Raw genomic sequence first — 18,082 nt, 5'->3', positions numbered from 1 at the left:
TCATTCTGTAAAGGGGGCCTCTTGGCTTGTCCTAGAGCTTTGGTCTGAGGAGCACACTAAGAGCTGCTCTCAAAGAATGTAGGTTGTAGGCACCATCATGGTGCTCTCATTCTGCCTTGTTCCATCTGGCCAGTATCTCCCAGAAAAGAGATTTAACATTCCTCTGGAGACCCAGTTTTTGTAACTGTCACCCAGGGGATGACACCAAATTGCTTGTTCAGTGGGGTTTATGCTTGTGGTCCCACAGGACTGTACATATTTGCATAATTTTATTTTTTACTTTTTTTATTTGCATAATTTTAAAAGCTGCTACCTGAAGATTTGGCTTCCAAACAGCCTGAATCTAGGTACTGAGCTCTTCCCCTTTCATTCACTGACAGGTCTTGGCACATCCTCACCTACTGAGCCCTAATAAAGATATAGCAGGCTTTTTGGAAGAGAACAAAGGTTTGAGAATGACAGAGTTGGAGCAGAGTTGAAAGATGCCCATAAGGCTCATCTACACAAAGAGAGGTGGTGGTTTTGTATATTCTATAAACCAACACAAAGTCAAGTAAAATGAAAAAAAAAAAAAAAAACAGGAAAATCTTCAGAATGGAAGAAAAAGATAAAACCTTAGGGAAAAAAAAACTGTAATAAAATGCAGATAAGTAATTCACCTAATAAAGCACTCAAAATTATGTTCTTAAATATGTTCATCAAACATGGGAAAAGAATGGATGGACACAGAACTGCAACATAGAAATGGAAAATAAAAGAAGTACCAAATAGAAGTCATAGAGCTAAAGAATACAGTCACTGAACTGAGAAACATATTAGAAGGGTTCAACAACAGATTACAATGAAATACAAGGAAGGATCATTTAACATGAATCCAAGCTGCTGGTGGAACTCACCCACTCACAGCAAAAAAAAAAAAAAAATGAAGATAACTTAAGGGCTTATGAGGCAATATCAAGCAGACTAACATTCACATTATGGAGTCCCACAAGGAGGAGAGAAAGAAGCAAACTTGTTTGAAGAAATAATGTCTAAAAACTTTCTAGAGGAAGTCAAGGAAGGAAGTGGGGAAGGAAACAGACATCCAGATCCTGAAAGCCCAGAGATTTCCAAATAAGATGAAATCAAAAACCCACATCAATACACATTATAATTAAACTGTCAAAAATTAAAGATGATAAAATATTAAAAGCAATAAGAGAAAAATAATTAGTTGTGTACCAGGGAACCCCCATAAGCCTATCAGTAAGTTTTTCAGCAGAAACTTTGCAGGCCAGAGGGAGTGGCATGATATATTTAAGGTGCTGAAAGAAAAAAAAACTTCCAACTAAGAATGTCCTACCCATAAAGTCATTCAAAATTGAAGGAGAGATCATGAGTTTTCCATATAACAAAAACAAAAGGAGTTCATCCAACTAAGCCAGCCTTACAAGAAGTGTTAAAGGGATTCCTTTAAGCTGAAAAGAAAGATTGCCAGTTGGTAACAAGAAAACCTATGAAAGAATAAATATCACTGGAAAGGTAAATACATAGTAGAAGTAGTAGAGTAGTCGATTATAAAGCTGATATACAGGTTAAAAGACAAAGGAGGTAAAAATACTATGGTTGTGGTAATTATCTAAAGGATACAGAAGTAAAATGTGACATCAAAACAAAGCGTGGCTGAGTAAAAATATAAGCTTTAGGATAGAATCAAACTTCAAGTAGACTATTAGAATTTGTTCGAAGGAGGGCACTTGATGAGATGAGCACTGGGTGTTAAACTATATGTTGGCAAACTGAATTTAAATATATTGTTTAAAAACTTGTTATATATAAGACTCATGGTAACCATAAAGTGAAAACCTATAGTAAATGCAGAAGAGAAAAAGAGAAAGAAATATAAGTATACCACTAAAGAAAGTCATCAAACCACAAAGAGAGCAAAAGAAGAAAGGAGCAGAGAGGAAGTACAAAAACAGTCAGAAAACAACAGAATGACAAAAGTACATACCTATCAATAATTGCTTGAAATGTAAATGGACTAAATTATCCAATCAAAAGGCATAGAGTGGCTGGATGGATTTTAAAAACAAAAATAAATGTACACTGCCTATAAGAGACTCACTTCAGATGTAAGGACACATAGACTGAAAGTGAAGGGATGGAAAAAGATTTTTTGGGCAGCCTGGGTGGCTCAGCGGTTTAGCACTGCGTTTATCCCAGGGCGTGATCCTGGAGGCCCGGGATTGAGTCCCACATCATGCTACATGCATGGAGCCTGCTTCCCCCTCTGCCTGTGTCTCTGCCTCTCTGTGTGTGTCTCTTATGAATAAATAAATAAAATCTAAAAAATCTAAAAAAAAAAAAAGCTCCTCTCACTTAAAAAAAAATCTTTCATGCAAATGAAAACCTAAAGACAGGTAGAGTATACTTTGACAAAACAGGCTTTAAAACAGAGGCTGTAGGGATCCCTGGGTGGTCCAGCGGTTTGGAGCCTGCCTTTGGCCCGGGGCTCGATCCTGGAGACCCGGGATCGAATCCCACGTCGGGCTCCCGGTGCATGGAGCCTGCTTCTCCCTCTGCCTGTGTCTCTGCCTCTCTCTCTCTCTCTCTGTGACTATCATAAATACATAAAAATTTTTTAAAAAAATACATTTAAAAAAAATAAAATAAAAAAAAAACAGAGGCTGTAGTAAGAAACAAAGATGAACATTATGTAATGATAAATGGGTCAATCCAACGAGAGAAAATAACATTTATAAATATTCACCCAACATGGGAGCATCTAAATATATAAAACAAATATTAACAGACCTAAAGGGAGAAATAGATGGCAATACAATAATACTAAGGGATTTCAATACCCTCATTTACATCAATTGATAGATCATCCAGACAGAAAATCAGTAAGAAAGTATTGGCCTTAAACATGTTGGACCACATGAACTTAACAGATGTATACAGAATATTCCATCCGAGGACAACAGAACACACATTCTTCTTGAGTGTACATGTAGCCTCTTCCAGGAAAGATCCTATGTTAGGCCACAGAACAAGTCTTAATCAGGGACACCAAAGAATTTGTCACCCAATAACATGTGAGTTTCATCTTTAGGTATTAACCTGCTATGCCTCTTCAGAATTCTTTGGTCCTAAGGTTAACAAGGGAACAGTGTCTTCGAATGATTCATTACACCAGATGGACATAACAGATGTATATGTAACATCCCATCCAAAAACAACTGAGTACACATCCTTTTCAAGTGCACATAGAATTCTTTATGTTTCAAACTGCCACACATTATCAGAGTTCTTGAGCATAACAACAGGCACTTTCACCCTCCACTGAAAGCTTCAGAGGAGATCAGAGAATGTCTTTCTGAAGTTTTCCAAATATTTGGTTTCCTCTCTTGGAATGGATGTGGCTTAGCATCATTGTGGATCTGCCATATTTACCTTATTGTTACCTGAATGATTAAACATTATGCTAATATGCTTGCTTATTCTGTCCAGGTGTTATTCTCTATATCCTCCTGGTGGGATATCCACCCTTCTGGGATGAAGATCAACACAGACTTTATCAGCAGATCAAGGCTGGAGCTTATGATGTATGTAATAAAAGTTTATATAGCTGTAGATGACTGTTTTTTGTTTTTGACCAAGAACCAAATTTTTTATTACAATTTTAACCATAATTTTCAACAATTTCTCTATTTTTCTCTCTCCTAGGGAAAGGGAGATAAAGAGTAGGGAATGCAGCATATGTATTCAGTTTATATTTCCTCTTAGTTCACTGTCTCCTAGGATTGAAATAAATACAATTGGAAGTCTCTAAGGAAGGACTTTCCTTGTCAAATTTTGAGATCTTAGCACATTTTAAGACATAGAAAAACTAAAAGATTTTTGTTTTGGAAATGATTACTACTTGCTTAGTTGAATTATATCCCCAAATGTTTATCACATAATTTTAAATAATATATCAACAATACTTTGCAGTGATCCATGTATCAAATAGAACATTGTTCCATTATGTCAGCTTGACTTTTTTTGTCTTGTTTACCTAATGGGCTTCTTTGCAGACTTTCATTTGAAGAATGGGTTTCACAATTTTAAAATGTTTGAAAATCACAATTCCAATACATTTCATTTACAATCAGAATGCTTGGGATCCCTGGGTGGCACAGTGGTTTAGCGCCTGCCTTTGGCCCAGGGCGGGATCCTGGAGACCCGGGATCGAATCCCACGTCAGGCTCCCGGTGCATGGAGCCTGCTTCTCCCTCTGCCTATGTCTCTGCCTCTCTCTCTCTCTCTGTGTGACTATCAATAAATAAATAAATAAATTTTAAAAAAAAAGTTTACAATCAGAATGCTTGAAAGTATGAGAATGAATTAAGTCCTAAATCGAAAAAGTAAGGCCTTATATATTTTCTCTTTATGTCTTAACTTTGTGTTCATTGATATAATTTTCTCTCCTTTGACAAATATGTCTGTAAATATGATTTACCACCACCTCTGGGTGCATTTCACACAGCCAGCCCTCTGAAAATTAGAGATCAAGGTCTGGAGATGCTTTTCATATATTAGTAAGTGGGGTAACTAAGTAGTAGGCAATATTGGGTAATCCTGTGCACAAGTTAAAAGCTCAATATAGCAGTAAGGAATTAAAATCTGTATTATATTGTATCAGGTCATATGAACTCAGCATGGGCATTTCTGTAAAAATGTTCTATATATGGAAGTGTGTATCACAAGAATTTAAAATATATATTCTTTTAGTTTTGAAGCATTCCATTGTAGTCAGGCTAATAATTGGACCAAGTTGTATTTACATGGCTACAGCTAGCATATTCGTTATCTTTATAGACTACAACTAGGTACCCTCCTAGAAAGATATAGCTCTGCAGATGTACTGTTTGATGAATGTGAAGGAGTGACATTGTTAAAATTTTAAAAATGAGAAAAAGATCCACCTTTATTCAGGCTGAACCAGCTCCTAATTTGCTATCGGAAGATCTGTACATCATGAAGGAGCAGCCTTGAATCTTTCTTCAGTAACTCCTAATCATTAGTGAGTTTTTGCAGCTGCCTAAAATAATTTTTGGAAATAAAATGACAGTTGTTAAACTAGTAAAATTTGAAGTATTAAATAATGAGTCACTATCATTTTTCTCATATTTCATTTTACCAATGGGTCACAAAGAAACCATTTTATAAATACTAAAAGTGAACTTAAAGTCCATGACACAGTGACAGTGGCATTTTATTCTAAGATTTTCTATTCTTGAGTGTACATGTAACCTCATAAAAATTCATGAATAAGAACAGGACCTGATATTCTGTCTGTTTAGAAACTAATGTAAATTTTTCTTAACCTATCGAGAATAGTATTTCTACTAATAAATTATGTGAAAATGAAGTTACATTATTATCAACAAAAATTTTAAGTAAACAGGATAAATAGCTTTATTATATAGTTATTAATGCACAAATAGATTACTAATAGAAGTTATGAATATTAGTTCCTTTTACGAACTTTGATGAAATTCATAATTAAGTAGGTAAACCTTTCTGAAGTGTTAAAATGAGATCCTGCTAACACTCTTGTAGTCTGAGATTTCTTCTCAGTACTATATTACAAATAGCCACAAGTAATAGGTCAGTTTTGTAACGGGTAATGGAGGCTATTTTATTATATCCACTATTAACTGCTCATGAGTTGTGAAAGTATGTAATACTTCATTGGTTTTTTTTTGTAACATCTCCTTTTGAATCTTGGTGTAATAGCATGATGACATCAATATGTGTGACAACCTGTCAGCTTTATTGATGTTTGCAAATAATTATGAGAAAGATGGCATAAAATTTTATTTTCAAACCAAAATAAATATGCTTTTAGAAGACCAGAAGATTCTTAAGTTTATTTTTCTAAATTTCAAAATATAACTACTAGTTCTAATATGCAATTTATAATATGTGTATCCCTTATTGGTTACTTTTCTTTAATATATATAGGGAGAGGGGGATATATACATCTATGATTTATCCACCTGTAGATACAATTTAACTTCTACAAAAAGTAAATTTATAAAGAAATTCACTACCAAAGGAAATGATTAGTTTACTTAGCTCTTCCCTATTCTACTGAGTGTATCTATTTTTTAAACTCCTTATTAATTTGTATTTTTGAAGTTTCCATCACCAGAGTGGGACACAGTGACTCCTGAAGCCAAAGACCTAATCAATAAAATGCTCACTATCAACCCTGCCAAGCGTATCACAGCCTCAGAGGCACTGAAACACCCATGGATCTGTGTAAGTGACAGTTCTTAAAAGACCTTAGGAAAAAATTAAAAATAAGTCCTTTAAATTTTTTTTCATAGATTTAAATTTTTGCAGAAAAAGATAAAACTAAAAAGGAATGAATTTTTGACTCAAGGTATTTAACAAAATAAATTTGTACTGGTGATAATTGCCATTTGGTGTAACAAAATCTGATTTACATAGATTGATAAATGTTACCTACAATAACACAAGGAATGAGTATTTCCCCCTATCAATTATTGATAATACTTATGAACAGAGGTCAAGAAAATGCCACTAAGATTATATCCCAGTAGAGAATATTAGACAAAGTTCAATTATTTATCATTAGGCAGCTTTAGGGCAAAAAGTTTTAGAAGCTTATAGTAAGTTTTACTAGCAAGAAAGAACAGCAATGGTAGACTAAATATACTTTAGATGTGCTAAGAAAAACTGAAATTCAGGGGGAATGTAGAGTTTTCAGTACATTTCTAGGCTTAAGCGTCAAATGTTAGGGCAGTAAATATGGTACTAAGTAAATGAAAAGCAGTCCAATAGAAATATTAGTAAAGACATTGAAATAAAGTTAATTTGGAGAATTACTGTTATTCATTTCTATATTTTCTATAGATAAATGTTGCACCTTTGTTACTAATAAATAGTCTTGGCAAAACTATTCATCCATTATTAGCGAACTTTTGCAAGTGAATACTCACAAGTTCATCAAATGGGTTCAGGCACCATTAATGCAGATTTGATGAAATTGAGATACTATAATGCTTAGTATGTTTTGAATATCCTAAGTTAAGTTTCTTTTCTTCCTTTTTCAGCAACGTTCTACTGTTGCTTCCATGATGCACAGACAGGAGACTGTAGACTGCTTGAAGAAATTTAATGCTAGAAGAAAACTAAAGGTAAGAAATTTTACATTTTTGTGAGAAGGTAGACTTGGCAGAGTGAGAAATGAGATTCTTTATGAGGGAAATAACTTTTTCAGCAAAGGCTTTTAAATGCCTTTTAGACCTCAGTACTTATATTACTCTTCTTCTGGGTCTTCAAAAAATTGAATATCACACTGGACTTAAGTCTACAATGAGGAGGTAGGATCTGTGTGGCAGTGTGTCCTGTAGTTCCTCCCTTCAGAAGAAAACAACTGCAATTTGATAATTAGAATCCACCCATACACATGAGGGCAATCCCAGCGTTATGTGAGGACATAGTCCTGCTAGTCTCAGGAAACAAAACATCAAAAACAGACAAATAAAAATCCCCTGACTTAATAGAGGAAAGGAGAAAAAATGAGTGGGAAATATCAGAAAGGGAGACAGAACATGGAAGACTCCTAACTCTGGGAAACGAACTAGGGGTGGGGAAAGGGGGAGGTGGGCGGGGGGTGGGGGTGACTGGGTGACGGGCACTGAGGGGGGCACTTGACGGGATGAGCACTGGGTGTTATTCTATATGTTGGCAAATTGAACACCAATAAAAATAAATTTACAAAAAAAAAAAAAATCCCCTGACTTGAAAGTAAGGCTAGGAGAAGATTTGTTATCAAAGACTGTTTATTTGTTAGGTCAAAGATTTGTACAAGCAACATTAATTTCATATTTTTGTTTTTCTGACAGGGTGCCATCTTAACAACTATGCTGGCTACAAGAAATTTTTCAGGTACATGTGTTAAGAATTATGCTCCTTATCCACTGCTCTCCTTTTTAGTAGTCATCTTGAAATTAAAGAAAAACCTAACAATTAGAAAAACACTGTTGTTAGGGATCGCAAATATGCGGCATGGATTCCTTCAGTGCAGTGTCTATCATTAGGAATCCTAAGGGTACTGTCTCATGGAGATGTTAGGCATGTAACTGCACTTTTCTAAAGAGCACACAAGCAGCCCCTCCACTGGTCAGTGTTGTGCAGCATTTGAAACCCATCTGTCATCCTTGCTGGGGTATACACAAGTTGAGGAAATATGTACTCTCTCTTCCTGAAGCTCAGCATTTCAAACCTAGAATTAGTTAATTGATGTTTCATCAACTAATAGCTATAAATAAGATATTTTGTTTGTCTTATTCTCATAGGGAATCCCAATAAGCAAGATTTTTAAAAGAAGACCATTATTGTGGAACCCAGTTCTCATAGGCCCAAGTTCTTTCAAAAGTACAGATGTATCTTGACACACTAAAAGAATGGTTGCATATTTCAAGGGTATCCAAATTCGAGAATGTACAGAGAACCCTACCTCACAGTAATATCACAAGATAATAAATGTTCCTCAAAATTATTCCATGATAAAAATAATTTTTAAATAAAAGAAGTAAAGCCATTTCTTTAGGTGTGGCTCTTCAAAATGGACATAAATATGTATTATGTCCAGAAATTACTTGAATTTTGGACCCCCCTCTAATAGATTATCACTAAGAACCAGTTTCCAAAAATCAAATTTTGGTAAATACTAATTAGTCTTATATCTGGGGAGGAACTGAAGCAGCAAGGAAGCTGCATTTCGTAAAGTGGCTTTTAAGACTTGGAAGGATTATCAAACGACTTGCCAAAAATACTACCACTTTACTTTGCTTGCTATTCACATAAGAGTGACATCAAATTATCCAGATATCCTTAAGATATTTATCACTGTACATACTTAACTCCTGGGTATTATAGTGCTATCAGGTGATGATCCATAACCTTATCAAATGTTCTTCAACCTTCTCAACCAACTTTGAGTTATTGTTTATGACTAGATGAAATAGTCAGCTTTTATACCCCACTATATTTAGTTAATACATAATGTGAAACCATAGGATGCTTTCCAAAGGCTTCCATCGACCTGTTAGTGAAATATATGTATTTTGTCCAATTTGTTTGATGTAATAAAACGTTGTTACTGCCTTTGTCAAGTTACCTGTTTTATGAACAGTTGATTAATATAGTTGACATTTACAAGGGTGAGTTCAATATCATCTCATTAAATATTAACTAATACATACTATATTCAAATAGTTATTTCACTGTGGCCCAAAAATTAGTGAATCACTAAAAGATAGGATGATTAATATATATATTATTAAAGATAAACTAACTTGAAAAAATCTCCAATATTAAGATTATGTATTTTGTTAAAGTCTTAAATACACTCAGGCATAAATTGGGCCTTTTTAAATATACAATCATGTATAGAAGCTTTTTGTGTACATCACATTTTCCTTTTCATCATCGTGTAAACTAAAACTCATGACTAATGTGTGAATTTTATATTGTTTCTGATGTCTTAGCATGAAAGGCAAACTTTTTTTTAATCCATCACTTCAAGGCAACTGAATAACCTTGAACCCAGTTACAACATCTTGTACTTGATATTGCGTTTTAGTTTTGAGTATTTTATTCATTCTGTTTCATTAGCAAACATGCTTTTAAAGTAATTTGTCCATAAGTATATGGTTATAAAGTTGTTTTTATTTTTTTTCTTTTCTCCCTTTATGTGGAATGTATTTCTTGTGAGGTAAGGTGAATAGTAACCAAAAGGGACATTTCTGCATCTCCCAGGCCAAATCCCTGCTTACCCTGAATCATTGTCTTCTCTTTGCTTGCTATTGCAATTTCAACTATTCTGAGTTTGCTTTCTAACCTATTAACTGCCACAGGATTTACTTAATATTGCTTTTTAACTCTAGGCAAATAGTATTATAGCTAAGGCACCAATGCTTACAATATCAATTAATAATAAATTAATAGCTTTTGTTGCTTAAAACTAAATAAAATTAACATTTTTGTATCTTAAATAAATTTAAAATTATACCAAAGTAATATCAAAATAATAGCTCAAATCAAATGGATGTCAGGAAATTACATGTTCATACAGTTCTATTATAGCTAGGTATTCCATTTCAGATGCCAAAGTCTATTCTGATATACTTAAATAATTATACATATATATACATATATATATGTGTGTGTGTGTGTGTGTATATATATATATATATATATATAAAACATTAAATGGAAACATAAGTGTATACTTTGTCCTGCATATTCATAAATGTTCTACCCTTGGTGTACTAATTGTCATTAGCAGTTATATAATCTTTTCACTGTGTATGAATGTACCCATTCATAAGTCTGTTTTTTGAAAGGATGACTTCACCTTCTAATATACTCAAGAAGTTCAGTAACAGAAGGAATGCTAAAAGCTATCCTCTGAGAAAATGAAATTTCATATTGAGACCACATACTTCAAGGGTTCTTTGATTTAGTTGAAAATGTTGTTTTGTTTTATAACTCACCTCAAATTTTATAATTTTTAATTTTTTTATGTAAATGGCTTTTGTTTATGAAAGCTTTGTATTCTGATTTTGAAGTATAAAAGAATACATAATACCTTTTTTCAAAGGTCCTATGCTAAGTGTTTAAAAAGTTTGCTGTAGGCCACTAATGTACCATTTCATTTTAAATACATTTATTACTGTTTTTTGTACAAAATGAAAGCTATGATTTCATATATATATATATATTTTTTTTTTTTAAGAGATGTTATTTACCCAGAGCAAATTTTCACAAATAAATTTCAAATCTTTAGAAAGAGGGGCTTAAGTGGCAGAACTGACCTGGTCACCATACTTGTAGTGTGAATGAACATGTAATATAGTCTGTAAGCTGATGTTTGAAGACTGAAATCAACTTTCTGGATTACAAAAGTATAGTCCAGTTAAAGTTCCAGTATCCTTTTCGCAACCAACAGTGAAACCAAGACCAGTAACATAACTGGCAAAGTGTCCAATTACATGCAATGCACTAAATAAGAATTTAGTTCTAAATTTGATGTGGCAAAACCAAGAAAAGCGATACTGTGTTTCAATGTCCTGTAAGCTCACGCTCATCAGTGTAACCTTGATAATTTGGCATATGTTGGCCATAACTCAGTAAAGGTGATAGAAGGAAACAATAACCTAATTTGTTGCTGGCATGAGTTTCTGTGAATAACTCACTGAAAAGGTTTTACTCTCATTTTGCAGCAGCCAAGAGTTTGTTAAAGAAACCAGATGGAGTAAAGGTAAGTTAAACAGGTGCTCCTAAAATCATTTCTGACTTTCAGATGCTGGATAATTTTTAAATGTGAAATCTAAATTGTAAGTTTTCATAGTAATTGTAAGTTTTTTTTATAGTTCCTGTAAAGGATGCAGTTTGAAGTATAAAATAATTTAATATGTAAATATGACTATCATTTATGGCAAGAAACTGTATATTTTGATTCAATTATATTTTAAATAATCTGACAAAATAATACTTTTATATGCAGTTGTAGAAACAATGTCTAAATCCTCTGTGCTTTACTACAGTCCTATCATAAAGACCTGAAAATCAATGAAAACCAAATGCTTTTCTAATTAATTATGCTATGTTCTTGAAGTCTGCTGAATTATATAACCTGAAAAAAATCAAGTCATAGGGTATGGGAAATTAAACATCAAATGATTAAATTTATCTGCATAGACCGTTTTTATAAAGGTCATAATTGTTCCTGTACTTCTGTCATAAGGTATTGACACATACTCAAGGTGAATATTCTAATAAATTATAGAAAATTTTCCAAGAAAGATAACAACAGGATATTTTGACTTTCTTGGATTTCTAAACCAAGTAATACAACTTATTTTCTATTGATTCTATTTTGTTTTGTGGGAATTTACCTTTAATTGAATGTATTTGTATTATGTTTGTTATCTTTCTGGAGTATTACCTAAGTATTTTGTTTCTTTAATCCTTTTCTTTCTCTTCCAATGGCAGATGCATACATTCTTCATGAATACTTCAACATTCTTGGGAATTAGTTAATATTCTAACATTGAACTTGACCCAAAGTCAGGTGGTCAGTTCATTTTGAAAATGTAACATAGAAAATCATTTGTCACTTATTAGGTTCATGCCCAATCATTTCTTCACCTCCTGTCTATGTGTGATTTGGGAATTTCTAGAGCTATGGTTACCATGTAATTGTGATTCCCATTAAGATGGCATTTGCCTTTTGCCAATTGCTATCCTCAACCTGTAATGTTCTCTCCCTTCTGCTTAGTTTGTTTCATTTCAGTTTCACTAATGACAGTTGATGTTGCCTTTTTCTCAGTGTTACATTGGTAGAAATGTGATACTTTAAATTTTCCAAATGTTTTATTCTGTTTTTCTATACCTTTCAGTGATGCAGAGGTCATAGTTCCTATTGAGATATTTATTTTTACTCCCCTTATATAGAAAGAAAAACTTCCAGAACTTTTTTCTTCTAGACAACTTACAGTTCCTCTTTAAAGAGAAATTTATTCTGTCCTCCATGCTTTGATACTTTAAAAATTCAACCGGTCATATTTTTTTCTTTTCCTTTCTCTTTGACTGGTCAATTCAGAAAAGGAAGTCCAGTTCGAGTGTTCAGATGATGGTGAGGATCTCTATCTGCCAGATTTCTCCTCCTGTGAAAAGTCATACTTAGGAATAAAAACAGTCTTATTTACCTAAGTTAGTGTAAGTAGAGTATAGGACCATTACAGGCCAATGTCAATTAACTGTCAAAATGCATTATCCACATTCACATAATACTATTTATCTTTGACTTTGAATTTTTAAAATATGTAAAAAGTTCATACCTTTATCTATATGCTATTAAAGGATCATTTATAAGACCCTTTTTAAGACCTTAAAACTGAAGAGACCATGACATAATTAATGTCTGTTTAATGATAAGTGAAAGAATATTGTAGGATTATTTTTAAGTGATGATCATGATTACTAAAAATAGAAGTCATTTTCAGTTCCAGATGCACCATAATACATCTACCATGAAGTTTATAAATAGTGTAGTAGTTACCTTACAATGGACCCATCCTAGTTAAGCACCTACAGAGGAAACATTTATTAATCTCAAAACTGAATAAACTTAACACCTGAGAAATAAGAATATCTTGCCCATACCCCATAACAGTAATTCAGTGGATCACTTAAATACCTGGTTTGATTTAGTTTTGTTAAAGAAAAATAGCTTCATAACATAAAATTACTACATTTCATAACAAAAGTGCCTGAGTCCTTGTATGTTTTAGACTGCTTATAGTTTACCTCATACTTAATATTTGATTCTTTAATAAAAAAGAAGTCCTCCTAGCCTTTTACTTGGAAACTCTCCTATTATTTTTCAACTAATTAATATTACAAGTACCTTTAAAAGACTTCCCATAGTAATAAAAGATCATTAAGCTTATTTTTACATTAACTTAAAAAGTTTGTAACTGCATATTTAAACACAACTAAAAGTGGTGGTTGAGGCTCATATTCATTTAACTCATATTTGTCATACCTGACAATAAAGAATGGCTTATCCAGGCAGAATGGCCTTCAATTGGAAGACCAGGTGATGTGTGTACGCTGCGTACCTATGTGTGAACGTGTGTAGGAGTGTGTGTTGTATGTGTGTGCACACATTTGTGCAGAGAAGTGTGTGTGCCTAGGTGTGCATGTGTGACATTTTCACTGAAAGAAATCAGTTCTTTGCAACCATTCTAGAAAACAGTCGTCTCTTATCTCAATACAGAAATGAAAAGATCTCAAAAAAAGAAGTATCTCAGTATATTCCTCTTTTATTTTTGTATCTGCTGATATAAACTAAATATAACAAATATATGTGGTGCTTCAATTATAAGTACCTCTGATCATTTGATAAGAAGTCAACTGTGTTTTGCCATGTACTCTTCCTCATTGGAAATTATTTGCATGTGCATCCCTCCTCTTTTATCATGTATTTCATACTAACATAAATACTAATTTTGATCCCTCTTTAATAGATTCCATCTCTTACCTCTTTCTGGCTGTTGCACAAATTTGATGTTAAATTCCATGCACTTTGATTTAAAGAAAAATTTTAGACTATGTAAAATAGAGATTGATGGTTTAATATTTAAAGAGTTTTTCCGTAAAGGGCACCAGAAGTTTTCTCTTTTCCTGCATGTCATAGAGCATAGTGTTATAGCTTATTTAAATAATACCGATACAAAAAAATCACACAAATACGAATGATTAAAGAAGCAAAATATTATGTACTGAAATTAATTTCTTTATCCTTCTATGTTCTTCTCAGTGCTGGTTTCATTATGATCTACAGGTATAAAATACAAAAGAAAAAAAAAAAAACTCCCAGGAAGTCCAATTAAATTGGCGTAATTGCTTATAAACTTGTTTGGAGTATGTAGTACGTTTTTCCCTTTGATGCCTTTAAGAACATTTATACTAAAATTATGTGTTCCTTTAAATAATAATATGTAAAGAAAATACCTAGATAATGTAGTACAGGAGAATTAATGTAAATAAATAGTTCTGTTTGATAACTGTAATATGTTATCATACATGAACTTAAATGAATGTTGATTATTACTGCTTAGTTTTTTATTATTTAATGCCCAAATTCAACTGTAATTTCAACTTGCCACTTGTCTACAAAGAGTTTTCTCTGTGGACCCATTATAATACTTATTGACCCAACTGAGTTGCCAGTGTGGCTTCCATTGTGATATCTCCTTAATATCAACCCCAATATGAGACAGAACATGAGAGACTCCTAACTCTGGGAAACGAATTAGGGGTGGTGGAAGGGGAGGAGGGCGGGGGGTGGGGGTGACTGGATGGCGGGCACTGAGGGGGGCACTTGACGGGATGAGCACTGGGTGTTATTCTGTATGTTGGCAAATTGAACACCAATAAAAAATAAATTTATTATTAAAAATAAAATAAAGATCAACCCCAATATGTTAAAGCAAGAGAATAATATTACCAAATACAATCTTCAACAGTAGCACTTTGAAAGAAAAACAAAGTAGTAACACTTTGACAGAAAACACAGTGTTTTCCTCTCAAACAATTGTGAGAAATAATCTTTTTACATTCAGAAGATAGCGAAGAATTCAATTTGCCCATTTATAATTGAAGATGTGTTTTTTAAAGGAGGCCCAAACTTATCATTTTAAAAAGTATGTTATAAAGCCTGCATTTCATCAGAAGATCTAAGTTTGGAATTGGTTACCTACTAAGCAAAGTGATGATGGCTTCGCAGAGAAAAACGGTCTATGTGTGACTTCAAGATCGAGAATAAAATGAAAAAAAAAAAAAAAGGAATGTATTCATAACAGAGAATAATTGGAACCTGGGAACAGACTCCAACTTGAAGAGTATGAAAATATTTATGTTAATTTCATACTCTGAAACTTGACTTGAGCTCTACTGAAGCAGTTCTTTGTTGGTTAATGTGGCACAGCCAAAGCAGCCAAGTCTGTTTGATCATCCCACCATCACAGACGTGGTCCTAGCCTGTATGTGACCATCGGAGACTAGAATTGATTATCATTTCTGTCACACATCATGGTGTCTTTCACGTTCATCTTCAGTGGCTCTTTATTTTCATGTCTATATCTCCACATAGACATGCTGAAGTATAGAGACATTGGCTACCAAGGGATTTAAGGCATCTCTGTTTCTATTTTCTGCATACCTACAGATAAACAACAAAGCCAACGTGGTAACCAGCCCCAAAGAAAATATTCCTACCCCAGCGCTGGTATACCTGGACTCTTTGTAACCCTTCTTAAGTTCTTTACTGTTTTTTGTTGTTTCTCTCATTTGCTTTCACTATATAGATACATATGTTATATAAGTATTTTATTTTGTTGGGTTTTGTTTTGCTTTTGAAGATATGAGAAAAGTTCTTTTTTTTTTTTTCTTTTTGTTAAGGTAGTTGCCAAGCAGTGTGTTCCTAACATAATGATCTCATTTCATTGTTGAACATTATTCTGATAGCTGTGGTCCCTGTAGTTGAAATTGTTGCATGCTGCTTTAGAAATACAGTAGAATGCGCTTTGGTCGCTCTTAGCTCTTCTTCTGATGGTAGCTCTAGATTATGATTTCCTCCTTCTGTGATGCAAATATTGACATCGAGGAGAGCTAAGGGGGTTATTGCCAGACACCAGTAAATGTAGACCTTATTCAGAGTTCATTTCCCTCTTCTTGAAAGACAGTAGGGCTTTATAAGACCTTTTTGAGATAAAGAGGCATTTGGTATTTTTGAGCTTTTAAAGAGCTCTTTGAGTTTTAAACGATCACTGTTTCACAGTAATCCAAAGAATGAAATGTATACCATAGAACTTTGAATTATCAGTGGAAATCAGTTTTGCTCATTTTAATCCAATCACACCATTTACAACTAAATCATTTTGATACTTTGAGATAGTGTTATATTAAAAATCAAGATTTGAATACTGGCATTCAGTACTCTGAGTTTCATAATATTTTGCTCAACTAATTCCATATCTTGATATAGGTTTTCTGAACTATTTCTGATTTTTAACTGTCCTTTATACTATTATTTTAAATGAAAGAAAATACTAAGGGATTATTTTCACTTGGGTTAACTAGAAGGTTCTGTTTTAAAAACATTTAAAGGAGAAAGGACATAATCAAGATAGCAAATTATGAGTAAAAGCAATGTCAGTCATAACTCTAGCCAAGAGAGAGGAAGAATGGAAGCAGTAAATATGTTCTCTAAGTATTACAGCATAAACTGTGGTGAAGAAGAGATCCTAGAGAACAGAGTACTTATAGTGGGAGAAAATTTTCAATGGCTAGATACCTCAGATAATGTCTCAGTTACCAAGACATCATGCAATGAAAGTGTCAAGCATGCCAATAATATATGGGCCTTGAATCTTTTTTTAACATCGGTTATTTGAGAATTATTTTCCACTTGGAATATTTCTTCAATTCTCTGGTAGAAAGCAGAAAAGAATAGTAATGTTCTCTTCATGGAAAAAGCATGATGTTACAAGCAAATATTTGTATATATTCATTCCATAAAGCTGAAATTTCTTTTTAGATATGAATTAACATGGCATTTAACAGCAGTATGTCTCAAATTATAGTGATTATATGATTAATTCTAGTATTCTTTAAATAACCTTTTCAATATTCTTTAGAATTTCTTATGGACTTTTGAAATAAATTCTTTAGGATAGCATTTTTTAAAGCAAGGCACAATGTTCTAAATTTTCAGAGAGTATTTACCTGTGTATTAACTATACACTACTATTAGTGATGACACCATCATCGATTCTCAAAGATATACCTGAAAAAAATCCTAATTTTAAAGAGTTCTGATCTCCAGTGTCCTTGGTCAGTTTTCTGTAGGACAAACATTAACAGCTTACTCACTAAAGAAGAAAGGAAAATTCTATTATAGGACCTTGTGAAACAGTGAGTGCCTCTTTAAGTCTCCAAACTTCAAAGCCTTGTCTGTTTACTGATCACGAATAAGGTCTTTTGCATGCTGCTGCTGGGTACTGAGGTATCCTATCTCATGGGCTCACTAGGAACACTTTTCATCAGTGATCTTGTCAGCTGCTATCTCTGACAGTAGTTAACATCGCTTAAGCTCTTGTCACTATTTAGTTTTGTCAGCTGGCTCACTCTGCTCTGTCCCTCACACTAGTAAGAATGTACTTACAATGCGAACTGTTTCTTTCTCTATTTTGTTCTCACTCAGGAGCCCCAAACTACTGTAATCCACAACCCTGATGGAAACAAGGTATTCAGAAAGAATCAACATCATCTTGCTTTCACAAGATTACACATTTCATCAAATATCCAAAGCAAAATTAATTCACTATCTAAATGTGGAAATAAAATTCTTACCCTTTTTCTAACATGCTTTTTTTTGGGGGGGGGGAGGGTTGGGCCTAATTTATATAGAATTCTACACATATTTCTTTTAAAACAATCATGA

At 33.3% G+C, this 18,082-nt stretch overlaps 1 protein-coding gene across 24 annotated transcripts in view; it reads left to right on the top strand.

Annotated features, from left to right (window-relative positions):
* Positions 1-18,082, top strand: part of CAMK2D (calcium/calmodulin dependent protein kinase II delta) — a 301,972-nt gene that overhangs the window by 243,535 nt on the left and 40,355 nt on the right. For 3 of the 24 annotated variants that reach the window (XM_025465969.3, XM_025465978.3, XM_025465968.3), the window contains exons 9-16: positions 3,496-3,590; positions 6,172-6,294; positions 7,113-7,196; positions 7,908-7,950; positions 11,292-11,329; positions 12,674-12,706; positions 15,806-15,865; positions 17,843-17,884. In XM_025465969.3, the coding sequence (XP_025321754.1) occupies positions 3,496-3,590; positions 6,172-6,294; positions 7,113-7,196; positions 7,908-7,950; positions 11,292-11,329; positions 12,674-12,706; positions 15,806-15,865; positions 17,843-17,884 (518 nt within the window). The remainder of the gene's footprint in view (positions 1-3,495; positions 3,591-6,171; positions 6,295-7,112; positions 7,197-7,907; positions 7,951-11,291; positions 11,330-12,673; positions 12,707-15,805; positions 15,866-17,842; positions 17,885-18,082) is intronic. The other 21 variants (XM_025465973.3, XM_025465972.3, XM_049104853.1 and 18 more) reach the window with 9 other exon arrangements.

This window comes from Canis lupus, chromosome 32 (genome assembly GCF_003254725.2).
Source record: "Canis lupus dingo isolate Sandy chromosome 32, ASM325472v2, whole genome shotgun sequence".
NCBI lineage: Eukaryota > Metazoa > Chordata > Mammalia > Carnivora > Canidae > Canis > Canis lupus.
Note: the sequence above shows the minus strand (reverse complement) of the source record. Positions and strands in the feature narration are given on the sequence as shown.